The following is a 26,998-nucleotide window of genomic DNA, read 5'->3' as shown; positions in this document are numbered from 1 at the left end:
GAAACACTAACACAAAGAAACTTTAAAGTAACTTCCATAAATATAATAACCAAATTTGAATATAGTCACATACATATCCCACTTTTTATTATATTTTTGTATTTACTTAGGTGTAACGCTGAAATTTTCATCCCTCTAGCAGATTCATAAATAAAAAACAGGTTAGGCACCTTGAAAACTAATTTATTTCACAAATCTCATTTATACATTAGCTGTAAGTTCTTTTAATAAAAAGTATTTAAGTATGAAAGTTTTTTAAAAAATCATTTAAAATATAGCTTTTTAATAAAATCCAACCAGCTTTAAACAGACCTCTTACATATTCTCATTAAGCTTTTTCCATAAGGCACAAGTATAGACATTTCAAAGGAGCAGTTAATTATAACTTACCAAATCTTTACAATGTTTATAAAACTCTGTCTTTGGAAACACATACAATGAATAATACACAAATAGAAACGGCACATTGCAAGTTTTAGAGAGAACTTCAAATGAAATCTTTCTGCGTACTACCCAGATCTTCGTGGCTTGCCTCCACTGGGGAATAAACGGTGTTACCGGATGCAAGGCAATCTTAAGACTACTCTGCACAAGGTACTGAAATGTACTTTCTCGATTAAAAAAAAGCCTAAAAGTTCCAGGGTAAACAAAAACTGTTCACCCAATTTATTTTTAAAACTGTTTCTAGTAAAAATTATTTATTCCCCCAAATGCAAAAGGCAAGGAAAATACGAAACTGTTACTGGGTATTTCGGGAGTGGAAAAGTATAGTTTTCCAAGCAAAATTCACAGAAGAATAAAGTTGGCTTTTAAAGCACACAGTGGTTCCTGGTTTTAATTCACCCTAGACAGGACGAGAAGCATTTAATCACAGCATCCCTTTAAAAAGAAGAGAAAAAAAAGTCAGCTATTTGTTATTTTCTTTATATACATATCAACCATTACATTTTTGAAATTAATAACAGTACTTAAACTAAAGACAAAAATCAATGGTTTATCAAATGCAGGATGTTAGCAGCCGTTGTTATGTTGAGTACACCGTTTAGCACCAACTAAAGCAAGGGCCTCAAACCCAAAGCCCATTCTGAAGCTCAGGTCTGCCCGTATTGTCCAAGTCTTCCACACTGTTTGCACATGCTAAAACGCAGACACAGTGTTAAAAATTGTTCTGCGGCACAGTTGGTGGCTCAGCAAAGGTCACAAAGGCTGGCCAGCAAGGAAAGGGCTGAGGAGCGTGCCAAATCCAGACAATTGGCAAAGCACAGGTGCTTTGAGTCCAAGCCACATTTGAGTTAGACCATCGTGTTGTGGGAAAAAAGCACAGGCTGAAGGGTTTAAAGCACATGTACTACCAGTGCAGGATGAAGAGCTGGCTCAGCCTGAAGGTCTAGAGGATCTGAAGGCGTCTATTTCTTTAACCAACAATAAAGAAAGTATTTTCTGACTATTCTACTCAGAGCCCTCAGTCTCCTTAAATTTTCTTAAAAATGTAACAACTCATTAAGAAGTGGAAATTGTATTCTGTTAGCCAGTTTGAAAAATGAAGAAAAATAGTGTCATGACTCCTTGAAGTAATTTTATGTATAGATCTATGGTTTTTGGGTTTTTTTTGTGGGTTTTTTTTTGTTGTGGGTTTTTTTTTGGTCATGCCAGCAGGAGAGCCACCATTAATTGAGAAAAAAAATAATCAAAAAAAATCCACGAACAAGTAAATTGTTGTTAAGAGCAAACCATTACCAGAGTTAAATCAAGTAATGGTAATTTTGCCGAAATCCAGATAAATGCATACTTCAAACGAATTACATAATACTGTTCTCTGGCCCCTAACATGGTGTAGATCACTATTTCTGTAAGCAAGGCAGCCTAAACAAAAGATTTATGATGGCATTTTGCATAAGCAAGTAACTCAATAACCCCTAAAGAAATCACTGTACTATGAAAAGCAGCCTGTGTAAATTAAGTTCTTTGGATCATAAAATCTAATGGACAAATTAAAACAAAGAAATTAAGTGATGCATATAATCTAATGTTTTCCTGACCAGAACTTAAAGTACTGTTGGTAGGGAAGAAAAGACCAGTGACTAGTAGGTCAACTTGTTTTCTGTGCAGAGCAGAACATTAAAAAGAAAAGAAAAGAAAAAAAAAAAAGGAACGACCCTACTGAGACTGTCACATGGCCACCAGGAACTGTAAGAATTCAGAATACTACTTCTGACTGAGGTAGCTTGAGATGTCAGAAGTAGTGAGATGACAAGTTGAAGCTGAGATGACAGTTAAAATATTTAATCATTGTAATTATCAATTACTATCTTAAAAAAAATATATAGCTTAATCCTCCCTAGATCAAATCTGAAGCTTTAAAAAAAAAAAAAAACCAAACAAAAAACAAACCAAAACATTTTTCGGCAAAGTTACAGAAACACTACAGAGGATAACAGATAAAAGGTACAGACAATACTTCTTTTTTTTCCCCGCTTTCACTATAGAAAACCTCATTAAGTGATTCACAGACACGGAAGAACTTTATTTTTTCAAAACCCACACTGCTGAAAGACCAAACTGCATTTTACATTAAACATTAGAGAAGAAACAGATTCTTCTGTTTGTTTACTTGCATGTGGTTTCACTGTGTGTTTTGCCAGCTTTAGTTCCATTTTTGTACACACAAGAGTGAAAAAAAAAAGAGAGAAGCTTGCCACAACAAAAATTATTGCAAAGCCTTGCCTCTGCCTCTCCTAAAAATTATGGAGGAATTCAGAAGCAGACTTAGCAGCTGAAACTATGCTTACTTGTTTGCTTCTAAGACCTCAGATCTATAAGTTATCTTTAATCTAAGTACTGGAAAAGTCAGTATTGCATCAATGCATTTTTAAATCATTGGAGAAGGTAAGTAAAAACTCAAATTATTTTCAGTGCTGAAAACCAGAATGAAATTTGATAAAGAGAATTACTATGCACTTTACTTGTATTCAAAGCCTATATTAAGCATTACTTTTGAGTTCGGCTACATAATTTTCTAAAAATGAAAAGGAAAGGGAGCGGGTTACGTTTTTTCACACACTGAATTTAAGGACTTTTCCCCCTTCTCTAGCATAAAGATAACTGACTTCTGTTAAGATGGAATTAATTATGCAGACTCACCTTGCAAAAGGAATATATGACAGACTATACCTGAAAAAAAAAACCAAGAAAAAAGTATATTTGACAGACTGTTCATGTCTCTCCTAGAACCAAATTATTTCACTTCAGTCCAGCATTAAAGAAAGCAACCTGTTGTTACAAAACTTTAAAGAAAGATGACCTACTCAATTTAACGCTTACCTGAGAAAAGATGACAGGCTTGGACAAAACTAAACATACTGTCAAGGATTTCCTGGTTTACTTTTTCCCTTTTTTTTTTTTTCTAAATACATCTTGTAACTTCTATTGCACACAAACTTAAAAAAGCAGATTTACTACCATCAGATTCAAAAGGAACAGAGATTTCTGAAAACCTGTGTTCTTCAAGACGATAGAGACAACTTTTTTCATTTTAAAAGACAATATACATTACTATGCAAATATACATTTAATCATTAGTTATGTAACCCTAAATACAGATATATGCTGTAGTATGAGTAACATGCCACCCTTGTGGCACTCAAACAGCTGATAATTCTATTATCCTCTGAAACTTGCTTCTCGCAAGCCTCCAGGCTATGTGTTGTTCTCATGCCCAGCCTGATCAAGCTCTAGGACACTTAACAAAAGTGAAGCTGCCTGCTGTAAACATGTAGAACATCGTTTAAGTTAGCAGTCTTCCCTTACGTGGGCCCAAGACGATGCTCAACAGTCCCTATCCTGAACAAAAGATTATTTGTCCTCAGATCCAAGTTCAGTACAGACACTGTGTATGCAGGGCAAGTTCAAACAAAAACTGTGGTCACCTTGGATGGCCTAAGCATTAGTACCAAATAATGCAGCTCAGACAAGGAGACCAAGTATGTTCAGTCATATCTCCATGGAGAAAGCAGTAACTTCCAAAACTCCTGCCCAGGCTTGCAAGCACTCCCCTAACTGTGCTCACACATTCCCACGCCTAGCCCTTGATCGCATCTGGATGGTCATCACGGTACCTGCTGCACTGAGTTTACCCTCTAGCATCCTGCCACTCTTTCCTCAGTGATAGTGAATATTCTTGTGGCAGGACACACCCTACGAAAATGCTATTTAGCTTCTTCAACAATGAAAAGTTAGTTAGAACTCAAAAAAGGAGACGACAATTAAAAGCAGGGCATATGAATATACACAGTTACTTTCACAAGAGAGAAAAAGCATGAGAATTTTTTTGCCTATCTATTCCTTTCATAATGCCTCAAATAAGTTCACACATCGCAGAATATACTTAACATTACCATTTTTGCAAGATGACTGCATATAGATTTCGCTGAAGTTACACAACCTAGCTTAGAAAAACAGATTGAGGCTGGCATTTGGACACACTTATGTTATGTGAAGTGCATATATATATATAGGTTTATAATCATGCGAGTGCAGGGGCAGGGAGAAGAAATTAAAACGAATTTTAAGAATCTTACCAGGTCATTGCCAAGAACTGCAATATGCAGAATAACACTGCCAAACCTTTTTTGTTCCACTAGGTAAAAATAAAGCAAATATTGCAAGTTAGGTCATTTTGCACTAGCCTACACCGTAAACAATTGCAACAGCCTGTTCAGTCAAAAATTTAGTTAACTGACGATGCCTAAATTGCCTTGTCTTAACTTAATTTGCTGCTCCTTTCCAATCTAACAACTTCCCATTCATTTTATCCGTCACTCGATCTGCATCATGCTACAAAAACCTTCTCTAGCTTTGAAAAGATTTAACAGCATCAATGCTAACACTTTCACTTTCATCCATGATACTGTACTTCTGCAAATACGGAAGTTCACTTCAGCTATGTATTTTCTTCTATGGAACACAACTACAGCCGGTTTTTTAATCAAGGTGCCTGAAGGTACTACTTCTGTCTCTCTTCCTCTGTCTTAATCAGTTTAATATTCTGTACCTGTGGCTGCTACAGACCACTACACTTTCTCTGATGTAAGATGAAAGTATATTTTAACTTGCTTTTCTTAGTTCTTAGTCTAGAGGTCTGCAGACTGAACCTGATGCTCTAGATTTTGTATTCTCATCTACATCACATGCAGGTTGAAGCCAACATGCTCATCACTCCACCTAAACTCAGCTGCAGCTGAAAAGACAACTCCTGAACACACCTTTCCTCTGGAATGGAACTGTATGTTAAAGCTGTAATACAATTAAGAAACTAACCAAGGTAGATTGCTCCTTAGAGGAATAAAGTGTTCTCACTTACCCAGAATACAGCACACAGAGTCAATACTAGGAAAAGCTGGGGCAACATGAAAGGAGAGAGAGGAAAAAAAAAAAAAGGAGAAAAGAATGAATACTCAAACACACAAGCAAATACAGTAACTGTTTTCATGTTTTCAGTGGGTAATCAGCATTTTCAGAATTGACCACTGAACAAGCAGAGCCAAAGGCTATCACACGGCAACTATACGCTGAACTCCAGGTAAAGTGGTGTTTTCCAAAGCACAGTATGATGTGCTTCATGGCCAAAAGGGCTGGGACAGGTGTTAGGAGAAAGAGGAGGCAGGAACTAACTTCAGGAACCATGAGGGGTATAACCAGGTCTGTGTAGCCTTATGTGTTAGGTCTATTAAGAGGTGAGCTTAGATGATAAAGACTGCTTGAAAGCAATCAAGTAGTCTGGGAACTGCTAGTCTGTTATTTCAATACATAGTCTCATTTTGGATGTAGTATTTGTAATATCAACATTTGACAAGAAATGTGTGTGCATTACCAAGAACAACCCATCATTAAAAACATCCATTCACAATTACAATATTTGACAAACACAGGCTCTGCTTCTTTTGCCAGTGTTTTTTTATCTTCTGACAGTAATGAAGAGCCCACCAGGGAGCAGCTGCCTCATACACAGTGAAAAAGCTCACATGAAGCTTTATTCAAGCTACTTACACACATCTGATGGAACATTAATTTGGCATAGTAAGCCCTATCACTGTAATCACATCATTTGTGCAAGCTTAACCCTCACTTGGAACTTTTTCACTAAATCTCACCTGGCTCTCTCCATCTGTCAGTACACATAGCAGAAACCAGAATGACACTCTAATTTAATCTTCACCGAAAAAACTCTGTTGTTTTTATTTCTTTCAATGAAATGTCAACAGACTCTCTTGAAATATTCCAAACATAATTGTGACTCCTGAGTTGCCTACAGTTCTAGCTTTGCATTAGGATGGGGAAGAAAACAGTCAAATACATCAAAAGTTTTCTAAACTTCAGAAGGTTTCCAGTTCTTCTCTGTATTACTCAAGTTTTCCATCCTAACAGTCTTAGCTCTCATCCAATGTTTTTGCTCCCTATTAGACGAAACCTTTCATTCTGTCTTTTCCTAGCCTTGTTGGTAGCTTCTCTGCACAGGTAGGTAGGTAGGCTTGTGATGTTTTTTTTTTTTTCCTGCTTTCTGTTATCCTTCCATTTCCCAGACGCACCTTGTTTCTACAGCTTTCAAAGCAATTTATTTTCTTTGTCATCACATCTGAACATAGTGGATGACAGGACCATCAGAGCAAATTATTTTTGTGGTGGCTGTTTTAGTGTCTGGCTTAGGCTTTCAGCTTGACCAGAGAAAGCCCACAGTGTTGGAGAATTCATGCTCAGCAAACATAGACTCTAGAGAATCAGATACATTCTTGGACATTTTTACTGCATACCGATGAAACTTCCCTAGGACTTGTAACTTAGTATGATTTGGAAGAGACAGCAAAATGTCACCTCTTTAACAAAGCTTTGAGTCCAAGCAAGGATCAAGTCACTTCCCCAAAAGATATGGGCAAACATGAGCTTCTCAAATGAGATTATAACTTCTTTTTTTCATGTGGGTGTGCGAGAGAAAGAATATACAACTCTCATTATGGACATCCACAAAGAATTCATAAGTGTTTCTTATCCACATGGGCTGTAATAAACTGGAAAAGCAAGCTATATGATAGGGAGAATAGGACAGCCAACAACATTTTAAAAATAAAAGGTGAAACAAATCAGGAGGACCAAGAGAGAAAATAAGTACAAAAGAGAAGCAGCAAGGGCAGACACTTGTTTTCAACTACCTAATACAGAGTTTTGGGCTAGGAATTCTGAGACTGGGGACGGGGCTGTTTTTTCCATCCTCCTGGAAAAAGAAATTATGATCATGGAAGTAAAGCAGCCAAGGACCTCACAATGGAGAAGGGTGAAGCTGAACATGTGGCTTCCCAGACTCTGGGGAGAGAAATTAATCTTCTCCATCGCTTTGGAAGTGCTGAACCACTAAGCTATACAAACAGAGCTGCAGCTAACGAACAACTGTTAAGCTAGACTTGGCGACTGCTGACTTTTCATACCAGCTGAAAAGCCTCTCTCTAGTCTTGTTCTTGAAGAAATTGTTTTAGAAAATAAATTAACCTAATCTTAGCATTCAGTAAGAAATATTTAGTAAATAACATTTTAGTCCAAATGATTTTTTTTTGTTTTTAAATCATAAGCAACAAACACAGATGCTCATAGGAAGCAGGTAAATAATCTTTATAATATACAGAGGTCATCGGCTTGACTATTATTACCTAGTACAAAGAAGAGGTGTACGGAGAAATAACCTCCCTTTAGTAAAGCCTCAAATTTAGCTTTGAGGGTAAAGGAAAACTTTTTAGCAAAAGCAAGTAAAGATAGTATATTTACCAACATCACAACTGTAGCTATTAATCTTTTTGGCTCAAACATTGCTTTCAATTGCTTCAGTGGCCCCATCAGGAAACAGGTACTAATAGGAGGGAAAAAACAAAACAAATGGTAAATCACTTTCAAATAAAACTTTGTAAAAGACAATAGGTAATTACCCAGTTTTTCAACATTTTGGAGGACTATAAAGGCTTAAAAAAAAGAAAAAAAAAAGTATTTTGGTGTTTAGCAACAGGGACCTGCTAGAACAAAAGATGAAATACTCCATGTATTTAGTCCCGGGAACAGCTTATGAATTGAGTCAACCCTGGTAATGTTTTGGAAAGAATTTCATGACCACTTATAGCAGTGGGCTCTAACTCTTTGCCCAAACTCAGCAAGCAAAAAAAAGAAGGAAAAAGTTCAGTAGTTTGTATTAAATCCTCCAGCTTTCTTCTACTCTGCAGTTAACTTGAAAGGAGAATGAAAACCATCAGCAATGCTATGCTGTACCTGTTCATGCAAAGAAATGCAATGTGAACTAAGAACTCAACTGTAGGAGTAATTATCTGGCTTCAAGTACTCTGAGATGAGTCTCTTCCTTCCCTGCCATTGACGCCATTCTGCCTTGTAGAAAATATAAAAATTTAGTGAGAGAGTGAGAATGCCTAGAACCTTGTCATGATCTGAATGCCTTATTACAGAGCAGGAAACTTAGTTTAACTCCTTTTTCCAGTTAATATCTATTTATATGAAATAAAACAATCAGTAGCAGGAAAACAGCGTGGTAGAGCTCTCTCCTGAAACTAGTCATAAGCCTAGTGAAGCAGGCATCTTCTAAGACAGAAGAAATATGAGAGTCCACACCCCAAGCAGTAAACTGAATCAATAATCTCCCACATCCAGATGTTTCCCTTTTTGCAACTTTGTGTATATATCCCCTTCTCTTCACTTTTTTTTCTTAAGTTGTGTAGACAGACCTCAAAAGTCCATATTAAATGGAAAAAAAAAAATTTTTCTCAGTTCAATAGAAAAAAATGTTTTAAATTCACTGCAATTCAAACTAACTTTTTCTCAGTATTTTTTCATCTTGGCTGTTGTGCACACAATTAAAGACAAATAATAATAAAAAAGAGACCTGAAGAACTAGAAAAAAAAATACTTAGCTATTGGGAGGATAGGGATGATGAAAATATGGTGGTAAAAATGAGGGAGGTTCAGGCCACATAAAATAGACAGAAAAAATATAGGAAGCAAAATGCACTGATGCTAGTCTGATTACCATTGAAGGACAGACATCGTAAGAGCTTCTCCAAAGATGTGAGAGAATCCATAGGGAGCACAAGGGTTGGAAAAATCTAGAGTCCTCCACTTACATGGGATATTTCTTATATACAACACATTCCGTAGGAGGTACTCTAACCATCCCAAAGAATAATCAAATAAGTATTATTGGTTTCATGTTTGTGGCTAGAAAATTTTAGTAAAACCAGGCGAGACAGGACTATTTAGTGAGAGTGGTAATTGCATTTATTTTAAATACAGACTTGCAAACAAACCTGAAAAAGTTCAAATCTCCTTGTCAATTCAGGACTTTACTGTCATTTCCTATTCTTCATAGAACACAGTTGCCTGTTATTTACACCTAAAAGGACTGCTAATGGGGAAAGGAGCCTCTTTTTATTTCTAACTGTAGCTGTAGTCCAGACTAAAGTTTTTCAGCATTCTCCTAAAAGAAATGACCAGTTTGTAAAAGCTTTCCTCTTCAATCGCTGACAATTACACTTGGTTAGTATCAAGTGTCTAAAATGCTAATTTAATTTCAAGCAGTGAAAACACTCCCAAAATACTAGGTTAAAACAACAACAACAAAGAATAAGGTAAGGGAGAGAAAGGGAAATACATAGTTTTGCCTACCTCAGTATTAACTTTTTGTCTTATTTTAGTATGAGATAGAATAGTTATACAAATGAGAGACTCAATTCCACTATAAACATCTTTGCCCCCTAACAAATTCATCGAGGAAAAGTAGTACACCATCACATTTCTCAGAACTTAACGATACGTTGCCTGAGTTTTAACAGATTAACAGTGCTTTGACTCAAGAGTTAAGTGACTTGACTTAAGTCACAGAGAGTCCATAAAAGTCAAGACCAGACTCCATGGTTTCCGAGTCCCATGACCATGCTCCAACTACGCTAAGATAGTTAAAGAAGGAGGACAAACAGAAACTGAAAATACTTTGACATTAAGCTATTTCTTACACATCTTTCAAACAGTGAAAGAAGAGTTTTAGATCCTAGGAGGTCTGCAGATATTTTAAGACTAACCGCTACACAGAACACTGCAAAGAACCAAGCACAGAGTTTAAAATACACTGTGAACCATTTTTAGATTCTGCTGGGCCTTACAGTCAAAATGAGGCTTTCCTGAGCCTCTCCTTTTTCACAAAGTTTTCCTAGAAACAGGATGATCTCTCTGTTAGAAGCAAAAAGCTCCGTCCAGTAACAAAGCATCCACACAGCAGGCAGACTAGTTTGCCCCTGAAACTGAGATACCTCTGTATCTGGCAGAAGGACTTAGCTGTGAAAAGTACAAAACATTCAGCTAGCAATTTGTTATTCATACTTCAGACAGCACTTGTGATCTGTCCTACAAAACAACCACATAAAACACTACAATGGGGAAGTAACAAGTGAATAACTAATATTCACTAGTTATTAATCTTAAAACTGTAGGACAAATAAGATTTTATGTTATTAGCATTTCAATATGAAAACAACGTTGTTTACACACAACATAGACAGCATTTTAGAATAAAAGCAAACAAATGCAGATGAAAAGAAGGATGTTTCTAATAACAATAATTAAGAAATCATACCTGGCTAATGCAGCAATATTTCCCAGAGTGTAAAACACTGCAAAAAGTTTTATACCCTTCGGGAGCCATAGCAATGCTGTTCCCTATAAAAGATAAGTTATTTGTATGTTTTTAATTAGTTAATTCAATTTATTTAGATTTGATATTCTATAAATATATATTCAGACTATGAAGAGTGTAATTCTAGCACACACTAGCAGAGTATACGGTTCTCAGTTTTGTAGTAGTCAACATTCAGAATAATTCTATTGCCACCTACTGGCAAAATAATGTATTGATTTATTATATCGAGGTTTTAAAACGAAGCAATACTTATGTTGCTTATAACGTTTATTTGTATTGTTTATATTCTATTTATGATACTTTCCATTTTGTTACAATGCCCCACTAAACACCATACACTTCTGCACACAAAGGATAAAATGTCATAAAGCAACACTAATATCCACCATCTCCTTTCTCCTCCAACCAACCATCCAGACTCGCAGTCTGGATTGTGTTCTGGAGGCAGGGGAGAGAAGATAAAAGCAGCTATATTCTATCAATTGCAATTTCAGTGGAAATCTGTGGTGCCACTTTGCACAGACCACAGTACAAGCAACCATGGAAAGCTGCAAGAGGACTGTAATTGCATTCCACAAGGAAAGCCTATGGACACTTTGCAAAGACTAAAGAAAAAACACCACCTGTAATTTTGGCCAGCCAAGAACATAATAAATATTCCAAAAGGCCCATAATCTGAAGCAGAAGAAGGTGGAGTTGTCAGCTCTCAGCTTCATGTGAACTGATTACCACTTAAATAAGACCTCTCATAGGTAAGACCACCAACTGTTCTGGTTTACCTCTGGGTCTCAGGGAGTCTAACAAACTGCAAGTTTTGATGAAGAATCAGAAGCAGCCACTTGCTGGACAGCGGCTCAACGAGTGCCTCAAAACAAGCAAGAAACAGGTTGCTCCTCCACAGCTGCTTCTTCCTGTCATTACATAAGTCTCTTTGGTTTAAAAACTTTTTACAGTAAATGAAAGAGCAGCAGCAGGCACTTAAATAATAGCAAAACCAGAAACCAATGCACACAGGACAAGTTTTTCTATCCTACTACCAGAATGCATTACAAGTCAAGACAATCTGCCTGACAGTCTCCACAAAAAAAAATGCAAGTGTCATCCATATACATTAGCCAAAGGCTGCTGACTAGCTTACATCAAAAGTCACGCTCCGCAAAGAACCAACATCCTACTTCATAATGGAACAAAAAAATAAAGGGGGAAAAAAAAAAAAAAAAAGAAAGAAAGAAAAAACACAAACCAAGCAGTCTGCGTACTTTCCCAATGTTTTTTCACCTGCTTCTGAGACCTTCCGTGCAGATGCTTTGTACTGCAAGTTACCTGTGTCAGATTTTGATAGACCTAATCAATTACTGGTTCTCAACTTTTAACTGCAAACTTGAGCCTCCTGCCAACACGTCAAGTCTGAGAATTAACAAACTATTTTCTGCCCATAAGATCGATAGAAGTGCAGTAGGTTTTTCAAGTGTCAACATGCTACCACAGTCATCATCTACTGATTTGTGAGTGTGACAGGTTACACTTGTGGTTTCTTCAGCCCTTAAAAACCTTTCAAGCTTCTCTCTCCTTTTCTCCTTTGACTGGAGAGAATAGAAATAAAATGGGTACACACTGAACAACAGCAAAAGCTCTTTCCTAGTAGACCACTCACAAATCTAAATTAAAAATATAGCACATATTGTCAGTGTTCAAATCTTTTAGTAAGAAATTGTATTACGCTACAATAAAAATGCTCTTTGCTGTGAATGGTAGAAAGATGGTCAAAGTCATAATTTACAGAACAATAGGCCCTACAAGCTAATTATACATTTAATGTCCAGTTAAACTTATGTATATAAAATTTTGGACACAGGATAAAGCAAACACAGAATCACTTTACTTACAAGAACAGAACACACAATGCCAGCAACAAAACATATGGCAAACCATCTGACTCGAGTACCAAAGCTCAGTGTTGAGGCATCGAGGACCTTAAGAGGAGAAAAAAAAAAAAAAAAAAAATTACAAACCCAGTTTTGAACAATTTAAAGACTTTTTTTCCTTTACTACTGAAGTCCTTAATTTCAAACAAAATATTTTTTTTTAGCCAGAAAGTTATTTTACCGTGCTTAAGAAATTATATTAGCAATTTGAAAACATATTCTCAAAATTAAAAAAAATTAAAATAAAAAAATAAAACCTGTGAAGGTATATCCTGGCACTCAAGCAATACTGCTCCACTTTCAAACAGACTTTCTTTTCACTATACTACTACAATTGAAAATTCTCACAACTATACCCGAGCAGAAGAATGAATGTACCTTTCTAGTAATTCGCAGATGAACACATCTATTTCTGCAGCACTGTATGTTCCTACAGACACTACCACCTTCTCCTGCTACTAGACAGAACCCACTGTACATATCAGTACAAGTATCCACTGCAAGCATTATGATTCCACTTCAATTACTGTTCCTTACAGGGTGGAGGTGTAGGCAGGTTAACACCACTTGTTTCATTGACAGCCAACTTGCTGAAAGGGGTAATTTTACTTTCTGCTTCTCCTGTGTGACTCCAGAACTTGTAAGACCCTTTAATGAGACGAGCTAGCTGACACAACTCATGAAGCTGGAAAAGAACTAGTGTTCTTCTAGTCTGATGACTTAGTCCTATGCTAGACTAATGAGCCACACCAGCTCAGCAAGATGTCAGAAAAGCTGCGGGGCTGATATGAGGAAAGAGGCAGAACCACATAGCTGGCAGAAGAACAACCCCTTTCAGCAGAAGTGGCTGGTTAGAGATGCTCATCTTCTCCACCCACGCTGTAAGAACAATGTATTTCAGCTTACTCTAGGTCACTAAAATCAAATAAACTTCCTATTCCAAACTGGTCTTTTCAGTCAAGTGTTGCTTCAGCTTACGTAAGAGGACTATAAAAAGCTAACTTTCCTATTTTTTTTTCAGATGACACAAGCAAACTTGCCCTCTTGTTACCTAGTCTACAGACACTTTCAATCAAGTGTTATTAACCAAATAAACAAGTTAGGACTTCCCGAACCAATGAGTTTGATGTTTCTCCTACTCCTTTGAAAAATTTCTCTTTCAGGTAGTGGTCAACGAATGAATGAAACTTGGGTTACTGCTTAGAATGATTTCACATCTGTACAAATGAAGAACCCATACCTAATTAATAAAAAAGGGCCACATACAAGTACACATTTACGTGCTGTGATGAATCAGCATCTGGACGTATGAAAACAACAAATAGCCTGGACTACTTTCTGCTTATAAAAAAATTACAAACTCTGTTTCATCAAATTAAATACTTTCAATATTTACTTAAGAAGGGGGATCAGAACACTAAAAATAAGCTTTTACATTTGCATGCTGTCTGAGCAGACATACAGCTGGGATACAATATCGTACTGAATCTTCTTTCCCCTGCTTTGTGTTCAGCAGTTAAGACAGAACTTCCCAAAGGTCAGAAGATGCAGCTTACCTTGTTAGGTTCAACTCTTTATCCTTATGTACGCATTAAAGAAGCAAAGAAAAACAGTAACTGAAAGATGGTTTAGTATTTGAAATATTTGATAGTCACATTCTTGAATGCCTATACATGCATGAAGCGCAAGAAGAACTGGCAGGCCATAACAAGATACTCTTTTGACTCATGCATTAAGTTACATCTATTCATGCAACTAATTACACATACACCAAACAAACAACAAAAAAAAAGGAGTAAAAATCCTTTCCATCCCTGCTCAGAAATGAAGTGTGGATGGGCCAACACTATCAGTACACCCAACGCACACAGTTCAGATTGCCTAGAAAACAGGGAAAGGATGAAGGTACATAGTTTCTTCAGGTGGATCAGGCACATCGCTGTCACTTACTCTATTCTACTTCTAGCCTTAATATTTGACGGTGTTCCTGAAACAGCTACCAGGAAATTTCATTTTTCCTATAAATTTGAAAACAGCTTTATCTTCATTTAAATCCCTAACAGTTATTAGGTGGAAAAGGTACTATCACCATAAATAAGTGAAGGCTCAGAACAAAAAATGCCACAAGATTTAAAATACTATACATCTGTAGAGGTTGAGTACCTGACACAGCACCTGTCTATTCTACCACATCTGCTGCAGGAGCAGTAATTTCTGTAAGAGGGGCTGTGAGACACTCTGACGTAACAGCTTAGTTTCTTACACCTACACTCAGAGAACATGAACCAGAACCCTAAGAAATAGTTAGTAAACTTGCCTATGCAACAAAAGCAGGAAACAACATAAGGGTGATTACGGCTTTTTTTATTGTCTGACATAAGCTGTACAGCTAATCCTAGATTTCAGATAAAAAGAGTTGGCATTACACTCCACGACATTTGCATTAGCAGAAGCTTTTACTTAGAAGGCTGAAAAAAATGCTATGCAAATTCCTCATCTGGGGAAACATTCATATAGAGAACTGTGCAGCAGGGGAGTTCCTGTAAAACATATCCTTCTCATTATACTGCTTATCAGCTTGTTTCTAAGCAATAAAAAGAAAAAAGAAACAGAAATTAACAAACAGAAATCCTTAGTTTTCTATAGCTAACCTTTAATGCCAAACTCCTGAGCAAGAAGCAAAGACTATTATTCACAGGATATTCCAATAAAATATTACAACAAAAGAAATGACCAAAACATCCAAAAATCAAGAGGAAACCCTAAGTGGAAACTGGAATCTGGAAGGCAGACTTCCTGAAACACAAGGAATGGTCTTGCAATCGTCTAATACCCAAGTTGCCAGTGACAAATAACAGTGCAAGGTTGCCATTGTTCAAAAACATTTATTATTTTGAACATTTACCTAAACCCCTCCCATACATGGATTATCTTATAAAAGCTTTCCATGTGGGCAAGAAAAAAAAAAACAAAACAATAGAAGCACTTTCTTTTACAGGTTTTAAAGAAGATCCTAGAAGTTAACAATTACATCTTTTCCTGATAGCAAATTTAATAATACGCAAGTAATGGAAAAATCAATTTCAAATAAATGTTGAGTACATTTGCAAAATTGAGTTGCTAAGCAATATTTCAAAAAAATATTTAGAGATATATTTTCATCTTTCCCTAACAGGCTACCTTATATGTATTTCTACTAACACTTTAGAGTAAAATATGAGAAATTTAAATATCTAGTCTATTTCTCCTGCTAAAATCTTGTTGAATGCTTTAAGCAGTTGTCAGTCGACAACTATCATGAAACTACAGCCAGTAAATAAGCCTACGTGTAAAATGGACTGATTTTACACTACTTTTGGTCTTGACAAAACTAAGCAGCATAATGCTGCCCTGACAACATCATTACACTGATATATTTACAATTTAGAATTGATTTTTTTTTGTAACAAATTCCTTTAATTCTTTTTTTCCTCTATATTTAGAATAATTGATCTAATTGCAGCAAGAAGCGACAGCTGATCATCTGAAGAGCTTAGAAAGTACAGAAAGACTTCACTGAATCATCACACAATCGTCTCATTATATACTTTTCTTTTACTTTCCTTAACAGGAACTACTGCTGACTCCACGGTAATGGTTCCACAAAGATCAAGAAGGAGCAGAACACAGAGACAGCTATGAGCATAAACCATATGATGGCTATTACACAACTATCAGCTATTCTGAAGAGAGGGCCATTGTTTTTAACCAAACACATGATGCTGCTCCAGAAAGATCTAAAACAACTAAAGATTTTACACACAAAATGCACAACCTTATGTTTTCCTTCACAACCTTACCTTCTCTGCATGGAGGCACATACTTTTTTACTCTATTATGCACACTTTAAAAATAGTCAACACCACTCAGCTGTAGAGCTATTGCTTTACTGAATGTCACATATGAATTTCCTCACTTGAAAAGATGCTTAATTTCCCGTGTTCTAGAAACACACTGCTACTTTGAGAGAAACCTACAACAGACATTGCCTAACCTAAACACTTTAGTTTTTCTTCAGTGGGTATTTATTTACTTTAAAGAAGATCTTTCTGGGTCATCTTCTCAGCACGAAGCTCCTTTGCACTACACCAGAGGCATATTCGTATGTTTTCTTCCATCGTGTACTGGACAGGCTTTAAACACGCGCAGATTTTTCCTATTTAAAGTCTTCTCCAGCTAAAAGAACATCACTACATTCAATAATCAAATCATACATAGTGTAGTTACAGACATTTAACAAATGACACACTCTTAGCTCTGTTCTCTCCTTCTCAGGATATACACTTCAAAGAGGCATTTATCTATTGATTGCTGCCTTAAAACAAACACCACAGTGTCAAGTAAAGGAGAATTTTAAGTCGTTGTCATGTGTCTCATCTGACATGTGCCTTGGGATGGCAGATTAACAAATTATCTTGGAACTGAACTCAGATTAACAGAAATGTAAGTATTTCTTTGATAATCTTGAGATAAGATCAGAAAGTGAAGCATCCCTCCCAAATGCTGGCAGCCAGCTCTGCTGGGAAAGGGCACAGATGCTGCACTGCTTCCACAATCAGACAGGTGCAGATACAATTTAGCTGCTTTACTGTGGTAAAGAGGTCAGGTTCACAAATCTGGAAGATCAGCAGCAACTCCGTGCAAAGACAAGTGAAGCACGTCAGCAGCAAGCTGCTGGAACTAATCTTATGCCATGGACACCAGCTATACTGAGGCTGTGCTGGCTCACCACGGCTTATTAGCTGCAGCTCAGATCCAGGCTGCTCTACATCCCAACTTCTTCCACCATGCTCCAGCAACCTGTAGCACACAGCATCAAGATATTCCGTGATGCAGGGCACTTTGACCTGCAGTTACACCAATTCAAAAGGAGCTGATGGCATAAATAGTTCTTTCTAAGTATGCTCAGCTTTACTTCAACCTAGAAGTGAAGTCTCAGAAATGTATGGTGTTCAAACTCAGTAAAAAAAACATAACTGATGATGAGGAAGATAGTGGGGAGGTAACAGAAAAATTAAATTGTACCTGAGGAGTACTAGGCAAAAAAAAAAAAGGAACTTCAGCACAATACACACAAAACGAACTCTGTCTAGAGAAAGTCACAGCTTTTGCAAATTCAGGGGCAAAAAGAAACGAAGAAGCAATTTAGAAAGAAAACCTATTGTTTAAGTGATTATCAGTACCAGGGCGATCTAGGAGGAAGAGTACACACAAGACAAGGAGACCCTGTTATCTCGAAGTAGGAGGTGGAAAATAAAACCAAAAAGCCCCAAACCACCAACACAACAAAGAGCTTCTCCGCACACCGAAAATTCGAAACCTCTCACTTCCGGGCTGGGCCTGGTGCCCACAAACCTCGTCCTTCTGCGCAGGCAGCAAACTCGTCGCTCCTTTGCCCCCCACCCCGTCTCTCCCGCTTACTGACAGGGACAGGCGCGCAGGCAGACGCCGGGGAGGGGGGAAGTGCGGGGAACGCGGCGGCGCCTGAAGCCGCGGGCACCGGTGCGGTCCGGGGGCAGGGAGGCTTCAGTGACCGTCAGCCCCTCCGCGGGAGAGGGGGCGCCGGCCCGCGGGCCGCAGCTCAGCGGCCACCAAGCCGCCGATGCGGGGAGGAGGAAGAAGAAGAGGTTCCCGCCGGGCGGTACCTGCGCCGTCAGTCCCTGCTCCTCGTCTTCCTGCCCGGTCAGCACCCGCCGCAGCTTCTCCATGCCGTCGCTCAGGCCGGGCCGGAGGGGACGGGACGGGACGGGACGAGACGAGACCCCACTCCCCTGCCTGGTCGCTGGCCTAACCGGAAGTGACGCACCCGCCGGCTTTGCCCCCCGCGCCTCCCGGCGGGCGCAGCCCCGCACCACGCTCCGTTTCCCGCGGGGCGGCGCAGAGCGGCGGTTGGGCGCGAGGCAGCGGCGAGGTCCCGCGCCTGCGCACTTGGGCCGTGTCCCGCAGCGGGGCGGGGCGGGGCGGGGCGGGGCGGGGCGGGGAGGGTAGGTGGGCGCCTGTGTCGGCCGAGGTGCTGGGGAGGCGGGGGGGTTTTCCAGGCAGGCCCCCGCGCATCGCTGTTGCGGAGCTGGCTTATTTCCGTACGCTCAGGCACTGTGATTTGCCCGAGCCCAGCAGCCTGAATTCGCACTTAAATAAAGGCTTTTGTGTAGATCCAGAACGGTAACGCCATGGTGGTACCCGGCCCAGCTAGAGCCACGCTCAGGGCGCCATGGCGCTGCAGAGGGAAGGAGCCTGGGGCGTGGGCAGGCTTGCCAGCTCCCCCTTTGGTTGTGCCCCCAAAACGGTGCAGATGGGCCCAGCGTGCGCGCATCCGGCTACCAGGCAGCGGCTCCGCAGTGAACACCAGTGGAAACGGCCTCACACCAAAGAGCCTCGGCGCTCCTTGAATTAGGGGGCGTCTGTTGCATCCCCGTGCACCGCCTGCCAGCAAGTCCGATGTCTTTTCCAGCTATGAATGTGTGGGACAGAGAGAAATGGGATTAGCTGGAAAGGCCTTCTTCAATGAGTGAATGTAACACGTGTCAATGTGGCAATTTCCAGTGTGGCTCTGTGTTGTCCGTTAACCTCTGCCCCTGGGAGAAAGGGTACGGTTAGAGGCTGTCGTGCTGTCTCCCTGTCTTGGCTGCCTCACCTGCTAGTGCCCAGCAGCGCTTCAACCACCATCCCCTCTGTTCCAGCATGGTCACTCAACATAAGTGTTCCCTGTCCTGCTCTGTTCAGACACTGACCCCCTGGACACCCTTTAAGGCCATTCCTGTGTCCTGGCACATGGCTCTGCTCAGATGAGCGCCACGGCCGTGGCCTGAGTAGTTTGCAGGGGGAACAAGGCTGGAGGCTGGGGGAAAAAAAGCCAGCGGGTGTTCCCTGCCTGCTGCCTGGCTGCAAAGTGACAGCAGGCGGCAGGGTGGGGTGGGGTGGGAGAGGAACGTGAATGATAGGGGCTATGTAACCTGCTGCTGTGTGAGTGGAACTTGATAAGAGCCAGGGCAGCAGAGTCCCCTATGAAGACAGAAACCTTTTGTGAAGGTTTTAAAACCTTCGTTCTCTCTCCCCTCCATGAGAGGAGAGCTCCCACCCTGTTCCCCTCCCCATGCACACTTCTCTTAGGAAGAGTTTTCCACATGTTTTGTACATCAGCTTTTGGGTGGAACCCTTGGACACAAACCGTACCTTTCCAGCTTGATGATAGGCCATCAGCATCTCAGGAAGCTTTAGGTCAAGGCCAGAATTCTGAACGGGAGACAGCCTGCAGACATGGCTATGTGCAAACAGGCAACAACAGCCAGCACAGCCCATACCTTGCAAGAACCAGAGCAGGGAGGAGAGCATGTGTAAGGGAGCAACATGACCATGACGCCTCTGAACAGGGAAGAAGAAATGAGAAAAGGGATGGGGTGAGGGGGGGCAAAAATAATCCTCCCAGTATCTGGCATGCGCAGTGGCCTCATGCCCACAGCTGCCAGGAGAAAGGAAGAGGCCCAGCTGGTCATGGCATCCTGTCTGGAGCTTGCTGCTACTTGCTTGGTTTGGGTGCCTTGGGTGCTTTGCAGTTGACAGGGGCAGGAGGTGACGAGCAGAGGTGCTTGGTGACCTCCTCCTCCTCTGCAGCTGGCTCAAAGGTGTCAACCTGGGGTTGTCATCTGGTGGTGGTTCTGAAGGTTACTGGTTGCCAGTAGGAGCTGCTGTTTTCACATCTGTCCCTGCTACCCCAGACCACAAACTTCTTCCTGGAGGATCCTGACAGTGACTACATTGATAGGGTCCTTCCTCTCTCCTCCTGCCTCCCCAGGGCCTCCCTTCTCCATCAGAGGATCCTGTGGAAGAGAGGAAAGTATGCCTCCCTGTCCTGGAGGGAGAAGCCAAGGCAGTCCATGTCTTACAGCTGCTCTCCCACAGCCTCCAGCTTCCTGAGGACACAATTTTCTGCAGGGTAGTGGGACTACTAGGACAGACCCATCCCTGCCTTGACTTCTGCCTGTGAGGAATGAGGGAATTGAAGCTTTGAAGAATTTGTCTCACCAGGGCAGGCTATATTCATACTTGAACCCCAGGAAGCTCCCTCCCCTGTGGCCTGTTGACTTCTGCAGCAGCAGAACAGCTAGAAGCACAAGGTACTTGGACATGGGTGCAAGGGAGCAGAGCCGACATTAGCTGGTGGGGGCAGAAAGTAGCTTTGTTGGTTTTGCACTGAATGGAGAAGGAGGGAGAACCTCCTGATGCTTCAGGCACCTCTGGAGGTGATCAGTGAGACAGACACACTAAGCATCCAGCATATTTTGCATCATGCATCATGGTTGCACGATGCTAAGAGTTTTGTTTGCTTCACTGCTGTTTGCTTGGGAAGAGGGGTGGCAAAAATTACTCACAGTTTACTTTTACTAGTTCCTCTGTTCCACAGAAATGTTGCGGGTTCATGCTTTCACTGGAAATGGTGGTATGACAACAAACGTGTCAGAGCATGGCAGTCTCTTCCCTACCTCCTCCCAAGCCACACACAACCTGCAGCTGAAACCTTTGGGCCCCCCACTAAAACCAAAACTGTGCAAGCCATTGTGGACCTCCGTAGCCTTCCCACAAAGACCCAACCCAACTGACTGTTCAGTTGACTCCTCAAGGTGCCATGTTTGCTCTTTGGGGCAATGGTCCATGGCCAGGGGAAGCCTCAGGAGTAGGACCCCTTCCTCTCCCACTCACCAAAGCAGCTGAGAGAGAGCTATCACAATGCGCCTTTTCATGCATGTGCAGGGAGACAGGGGGCAGGCAAGCGTGTTATCCTGAGTGCCTGCTGCATTGGCTGCTAACTGCCCTCAGTTTCCAATCTGCCCCCATGACCTACTGATGGCTTCCCAAGCATTTGTGTGTGCAACACTGTTCCCCCATCATCAGCCCTAATCCACTGTGTTTGGGGAGGAGAAAGGACTGTGCAGCAGAAGCTCCATGCAGAGGCTGTGGGAGGCTGTGCGTAAAATGTGCAGTTAGCCAAGTGCTGGGACTCCAGTCCCTCACATGGGGCAGGCTCTGGGTACATGCTCTCTGCCTTCACTAGCTGCTACATACTACAGTTCCCCAGGGAGCGTTTTTTTAAAGACCTAACAGTCTTTGTGGTAGTAACAGTGATGTATGTCACCCCTTTATAGCTCTGAGATCAATGCAACAAGCCTCACACACCTCTTCTTCCCCAGCTTGCCCCCTCCCATGCGTCTGCAGAAAGGCAGTACGTTTTCATTCAGGTTGAATGCTGAAGTGCTAATACCAAGAATTACTGAGGTAGGCTGTGGTGGGGAGCAGGCCAGTGAGGTGTTGCTGCTTGTGCCGTCACAAAAGCCTTCTGCAAGGTCCAGGCATGGGCATCTGGCATAATGCCAGAGAGCATCTTCTCCTCTGGATTCACCCTTACGGCAATCCCAGGACTCAGAGATGTCCATGGAGGCATTAGATCCCACCTGACTATTCAAGACCTTCCTAACAAGGGTCCATCTCCTGTGCTACCTCCAACAAGCAGGTGTTGAGGTTTCAAAATCACAGTCGCCTTCTTCAAGGCTTAATTTTTCATTTAGAATCATAGAATGGTTAGGGTTGGAAGGGACCTTTAAAGGTCACGTAGTCCAACCCCCCTCCAAGGAGCAGGGACATCTCCAACCAGATCAGGTTGCTAAGAGCCCCATCCAACCTGGCTTTGAACGTTTCCACAGATGGGGCATCCACCACCTCTCTGGGCAACCTGTTCCAGTGTTCTAACACCCTCAGTGTAAAATTTTTTTTCCTAATATCTAATCTGAATTTGCCTCCCTCTATTTTAAAACCATTACCCCTCATCCTGTTGCAACAGGCCCTGCTGAAGAATTTCTCCCCGTCTTTCCTGTAGGCCCCATTTGTGCATTGGAATTAATTTATTTTATTAAATTTAACTAGATATAGAAAAAAAAAAACTAAGCCTAAAATTTAGAGCAATCTTCTGGAGTGCTACAGTCCATAGAGAGAGAGGGGCACTTTCAGAGGGAAGTTCTTCTCATCTCAGGCAATTATTTTAGTAAGGGGGAGGTTGCCTTCTGCTCTCCGGTGACTGTAGAGGAAGCATGGATGACTAGGTCAGACCAGACACCTAAGTTTCAGTCTGATGAATTAGGGTAATGAACCTCACATTACCTCTTCTAATTTAAATATAGGCAAGACCAGTCTTTATATATAATTTCTATTTACTTTTACAAAAATCTGTGTATAGTGAGCCTGATAGGACTGCTACTTTAAGCAACAGAAAGATAGATTAGATCCAAAAAACCCAGAAGTAGCCCCCAGAATTGATGGCATTGAAGTATGGCCAATGATTTGTTACAAATGCATCTTAATTCCAAAGCATATCTGAGAGTAAAATATAAAAACAAGCAGAAAAAAAAGCTCTCTTAAGTTTTTTCCCTCCGAATTTGATGCAGATAGACACAGACAATTTCAGTCTGGGGCTACTTTTCTGGTTCCGTGTGACTTTATGCAGGAGTATTTGTCTCTTTCTTGGATTACTGGTGGCTTTCTGGTCATACAGGGAATACAGACAGGCAAGCACCTGGCAGGCAGCAAGCTGAAGCTGTGTTTTTGCTTCAGTGTGAACAACTGCACAGTCTTGCTGCTGTAAAGCAGAGAAGAGCAGAGCAAACCTGGGCTGCCTGAGCCCGGAGCAGTGTGGGGGGACCAGCTTGCATCCTACTGCTGCCCCCTCCTTCCAGCTGCCTGGGCTGTGCTTTCCGGCTGGCACACACAGCTCTTTCACTCAATGAGGCAAACGGTTTTGTTGGCTTCCCTGCTATTTCTTGAGCAGAAGGCTGGCGTCGTCACCCCAAATTTATTTTTTCTAGTTTCTCTGCTCAATGGAAATTTTTAATTTTCTGCACTATTGTGAAATACCATAAGACAGTCATTACCTTGCCATGAAAAACAGGCAACTCTGGTCCAAGACCCCTGCAAGGAGCAGGGACATCTCCAACCAGATCAGGTTGCTCAGAGCCCCGTCCAGCCTGGCGTTGAACATCTCCAGGGATGGGACATCTGCCACCTCTGTGGGCAACCTGTTTCAGTGTTCCACCACCCTCATCATAAAAAAAAATTCTTCCCTATGTCTAATCTAAATCTACCCCCTTCTAGTTTAAAACTTGCTGAATTGATGCAGTCAGTGGCATAGTTTTAACGTACATAGAGCAGTGTCTGTACCCTTCAGTCTCGTAGCTCTATCAGCTTTAAATCTGTAAACCCTTATTCCATAAAAATGAGAGTTCTGTGATTGCTCTGGTCACAATTTAGGGCTCTAATGTCCGATATCCCTCCTCATCTTTGCATTCTTCACCTTTGGAAATGGGATATTTGAATGAGTATTGCTGAAAGGTGAAAGCCAGGGATTACAAGGAATGCTAAGTAAAACTGAGTAAAGGATCTTAGTAGGCATGGTGGTGTTTATTAGGCATGGTGGTGTTTGGTTGATGGTTGGACTTGATGATCGTGGCGGTCTTTTCCAACCTTAAAGATTCTATGATTTTATGATCTCTTGCAGAGACCCACTGGGAGCATGGCCGAAAGCAGAAAATGTAGAGCTGCTTTGAGAACTTGCCCGTCCCCACCTCAATCCTGCTGCTTGGTGCAGACAGCTCACATTGAACAAAGCAGCAGCTTCTGAAGCCCCCTGAAAGGAAGGAAGCTTACCACTAGGGACGAATGCCCCTCGTGTCTGCTGGAAAGACCCCATGCTCCTGAAAATGGAATTATGAACCTCCTCTAACAAGCCTGCATCACTGACAGTGGGAGGTAATGGTGATCCAAAAACAAGGAGCAAGGAAGCAAAAGCTGAAACATGCATCCCCTTTCTTATGCCTCAGTTCAGGAAACCCATCACTTCTAATTTATCTGAGTTCCTGCACATCACCCAGAGTCACAGGCCCATCCAGCTGAGCACACACTTGGTGGCTTCATACAGCTTCATGGTAATTGTTTCTGCTGTGACTCAAAACCTTTCCAGATCCAGTCATCGCTTCCTTAGTGTCAGAAACTGGTCTCAGCCAGAGGTCTCTGATGTGGGGAGCTGAGGCATACAAAAACCAACTGCAGACAAAAGAGCTGTTTCCCAGAGTGCTTGGCAGGCGCCTAGTAGCTAGGGGTGTTTGTGGTTCCCAGTAACACCCTGAGCTACTGCAAAGCTTTGGGGGGAAAGGCAGCAGCCTTTATTGGCTCGTCACGGCTAACACAACAAACGCAAGGGAGTAACAAACAGCCTTGTGTGCTCTTCTTTTTCTGTGGCATCATATGCTCAGATCTGGTATTGCAGAGGCTTGGTTAACTGATACACTATTGGGTACCTTGCCAAATCTTTGAACCCTTTCCTGCTCCTGGCAATAATCTGTCTCAGAGCTGATGTTTACCATTTTACAGTGTAAGAAACACAAAGTATTAGAGAGGTTACCAATCACGCTGCTGGCTTTGCGCTTTGCTCCAGGGTGACCCACAACATCAAGTGTGTACAAAAATACCCTGTAACTGTTGCTTCACGTGGCTTCCCCATGAATAAATGCAGTAACTGTCTTTGGATTTTTAAGTGATCCTAGGGGCAAGGAGACATGGCCTATCCGAATGTGTGAGAGGAATTTTTGAGACAATCTTGCTATTCCCTCGGCATTGCAACAAGTTAAAATCTGGAGATCTCTCTGTGTTTAAGGCATGATCGCAGATCCAGGCAGGCCGCAGAGTGACAGGTTAGAGGAGATGACTATCTTGTTCTGCCAGGAGACAGCTTTAAGATTTCACACCACCACATGTTGTCTTCAAAGAATGAGAGAGGCTACTAGTCTGATTTACATCACTCTAGACAACTCTGAGAAGTTAATACGTACCCTAGGACAACAAACATGACATGAGGGTATTCCAACCATCCTGTAAATCAATACCAATTAAAGCAAGTTACAGCATGGTTCTCTCCTGGGTAAGTTATGGATTAAATGCTTTCAAAATTATTAAATATTCTCAAAATTATAAGTGGCTTGCTTTATACCTTTATGTATTTCTACATAGTGGACCAAATACAGCCATCACATAAGTACTTGGCAAGTGCTGCTGTAATTTGTGCTGCTTTCTCTTGCACCAAGGGCTGAGTTTGGGCCAGTTATCCCCATACAACAGTTCCACTTAATGAAAAAGACATGACCCAGATTTCAGGCTGATTGAATACACTGAAAATTCCCAGGCTTGTTGCCATAGTTACCTGAAACCTACTGTTAAAAAAGGTGAGACAGAAGAGAGGGAGAGCGAGGAGGAGGAGGAAAAGAAGAGGAACATCATGGTCAGGGTCAGGCCATGGGATAGAGAGAGGTGGTGATCTTGAAGGAGCAGGATGTCAGTGATGACACTCAGAGCAGGTTATCGAGGAAGCCAGTATTTCTGCCTTCTGGTTGCTATTGGGTTGATTCTACGGACATTGGTACTTTGTAAGTGGTTACCACAGTGACTAAATACAAAGCACTGGCAGCTATTGGATCAGCAAAAGCAGAAAGGGGTTGGGTGGGGAGAAACAGACTTATCCACAATTTTTTAAATAAATTGCCTCAGTTCAGAACACCAGACTGCTTGCTTTTTCACTTTACAAAGACAGTGAAACTTGCAGCTATGTCTTATTCCATCAGAATAAACTTTTTAGCCTCTGTGTAAATGACAGCAGAAATACTCCAGCTCTACAGAAGCAGAACTGCAGACATATTACTTCAGGTAATTAGCACTGTTTTTCCCCAAATGCAGGCAGGATCAAAGTATCCTGTGAGAAACAGGCTGAAAACCTGAGAGTGCTGGTAACTATGCTTGTGAATCTCATCTATTATCATTTTATATTGTGGGTAGTCTGTCACATCAGCATGAAAAAACAGGGTTATTCATAAAAAAATAAAAAGCTAAGCCCATTAATGAATATATCACACTAGTAGCTTTTTAAAATTATTCTTTTCTATCTCATCGTTTTAGTCTTGCTCTTACTTTCTCCCCTTACTTATAACTGGCATGTAAAGCAATAACATGTGTCTGCACCCGTGCCAGTACAATACAGGTTCATGTACACTGGAAACATACACAATGGAAGTAAATATGTGTAAATGTTTGACGTATTAGTAAGACCATAGTGCAGTTAGTATCTGCATTCATGGAGAGAGCTCAGGGAAGACACTGGAGTAGTTGGAAGATTGCTCTGTTCTAATCCAGGATTGCATTTTCCAAGCACTTTACTTCTATGTTAAAACCTGTCTTGGCCCCAAGGAGCGAACTCTCCCTTGCTGCCTTCTCT

The 26,998-nt window shown here is 41.1% G+C and overlaps 1 protein-coding gene across 4 annotated transcripts; it reads right to left on the bottom strand.

Moving 5' to 3' along the window:
- Nucleotides 1-167: 167 nt before the first annotated feature.
- SFT2D1 (SFT2 domain containing 1) lies at nt 168-18,601 on the bottom strand. Of its 4 annotated transcripts, none has more exons than XM_086744841.1 (9): nt 18,342-18,601; nt 12,619-12,705; nt 11,976-12,055; nt 10,670-10,752; nt 7,810-7,891; nt 5,360-5,395; nt 4,578-4,636; nt 3,142-3,171; nt 168-879 (listed from the first exon to the last, which is right to left on the bottom strand). In XM_086744841.1, the coding sequence occupies exons 2-9, from the start codon at nt 12,662-12,664 to the stop codon at nt 840-842; spliced, it is 456 nt and encodes a 151-aa protein (XP_086600967.1). In that variant the 5' UTR covers nt 12,665-12,705; nt 18,342-18,601; the 3' UTR covers nt 168-839. The 4 variants fall into 4 exon arrangements, with proteins under 4 accessions (XP_086600967.1, XP_086600968.1, XP_086600970.1 ...); XM_086744842.1 differs by lacking the exon at nt 18,342-18,601 and adding an exon at nt 18,024-18,267; XM_086744844.1 differs by lacking the exon at nt 11,976-12,055.
- Nucleotides 18,602-26,998: the final 8,397 nt, after the last annotated feature.

This window comes from Chlamydotis macqueenii, chromosome 3 (assembly GCF_036417535.1).
Source record: "Chlamydotis macqueenii isolate bChlMac1 chromosome 3, bChlMac1.mat, whole genome shotgun sequence".
Lineage (NCBI taxonomy): Eukaryota > Metazoa > Chordata > Aves > Otidiformes > Otididae > Chlamydotis > Chlamydotis macqueenii.
Note: the sequence above shows the minus strand (reverse complement) of the source record. Positions and strands in the feature narration are given on the sequence as shown.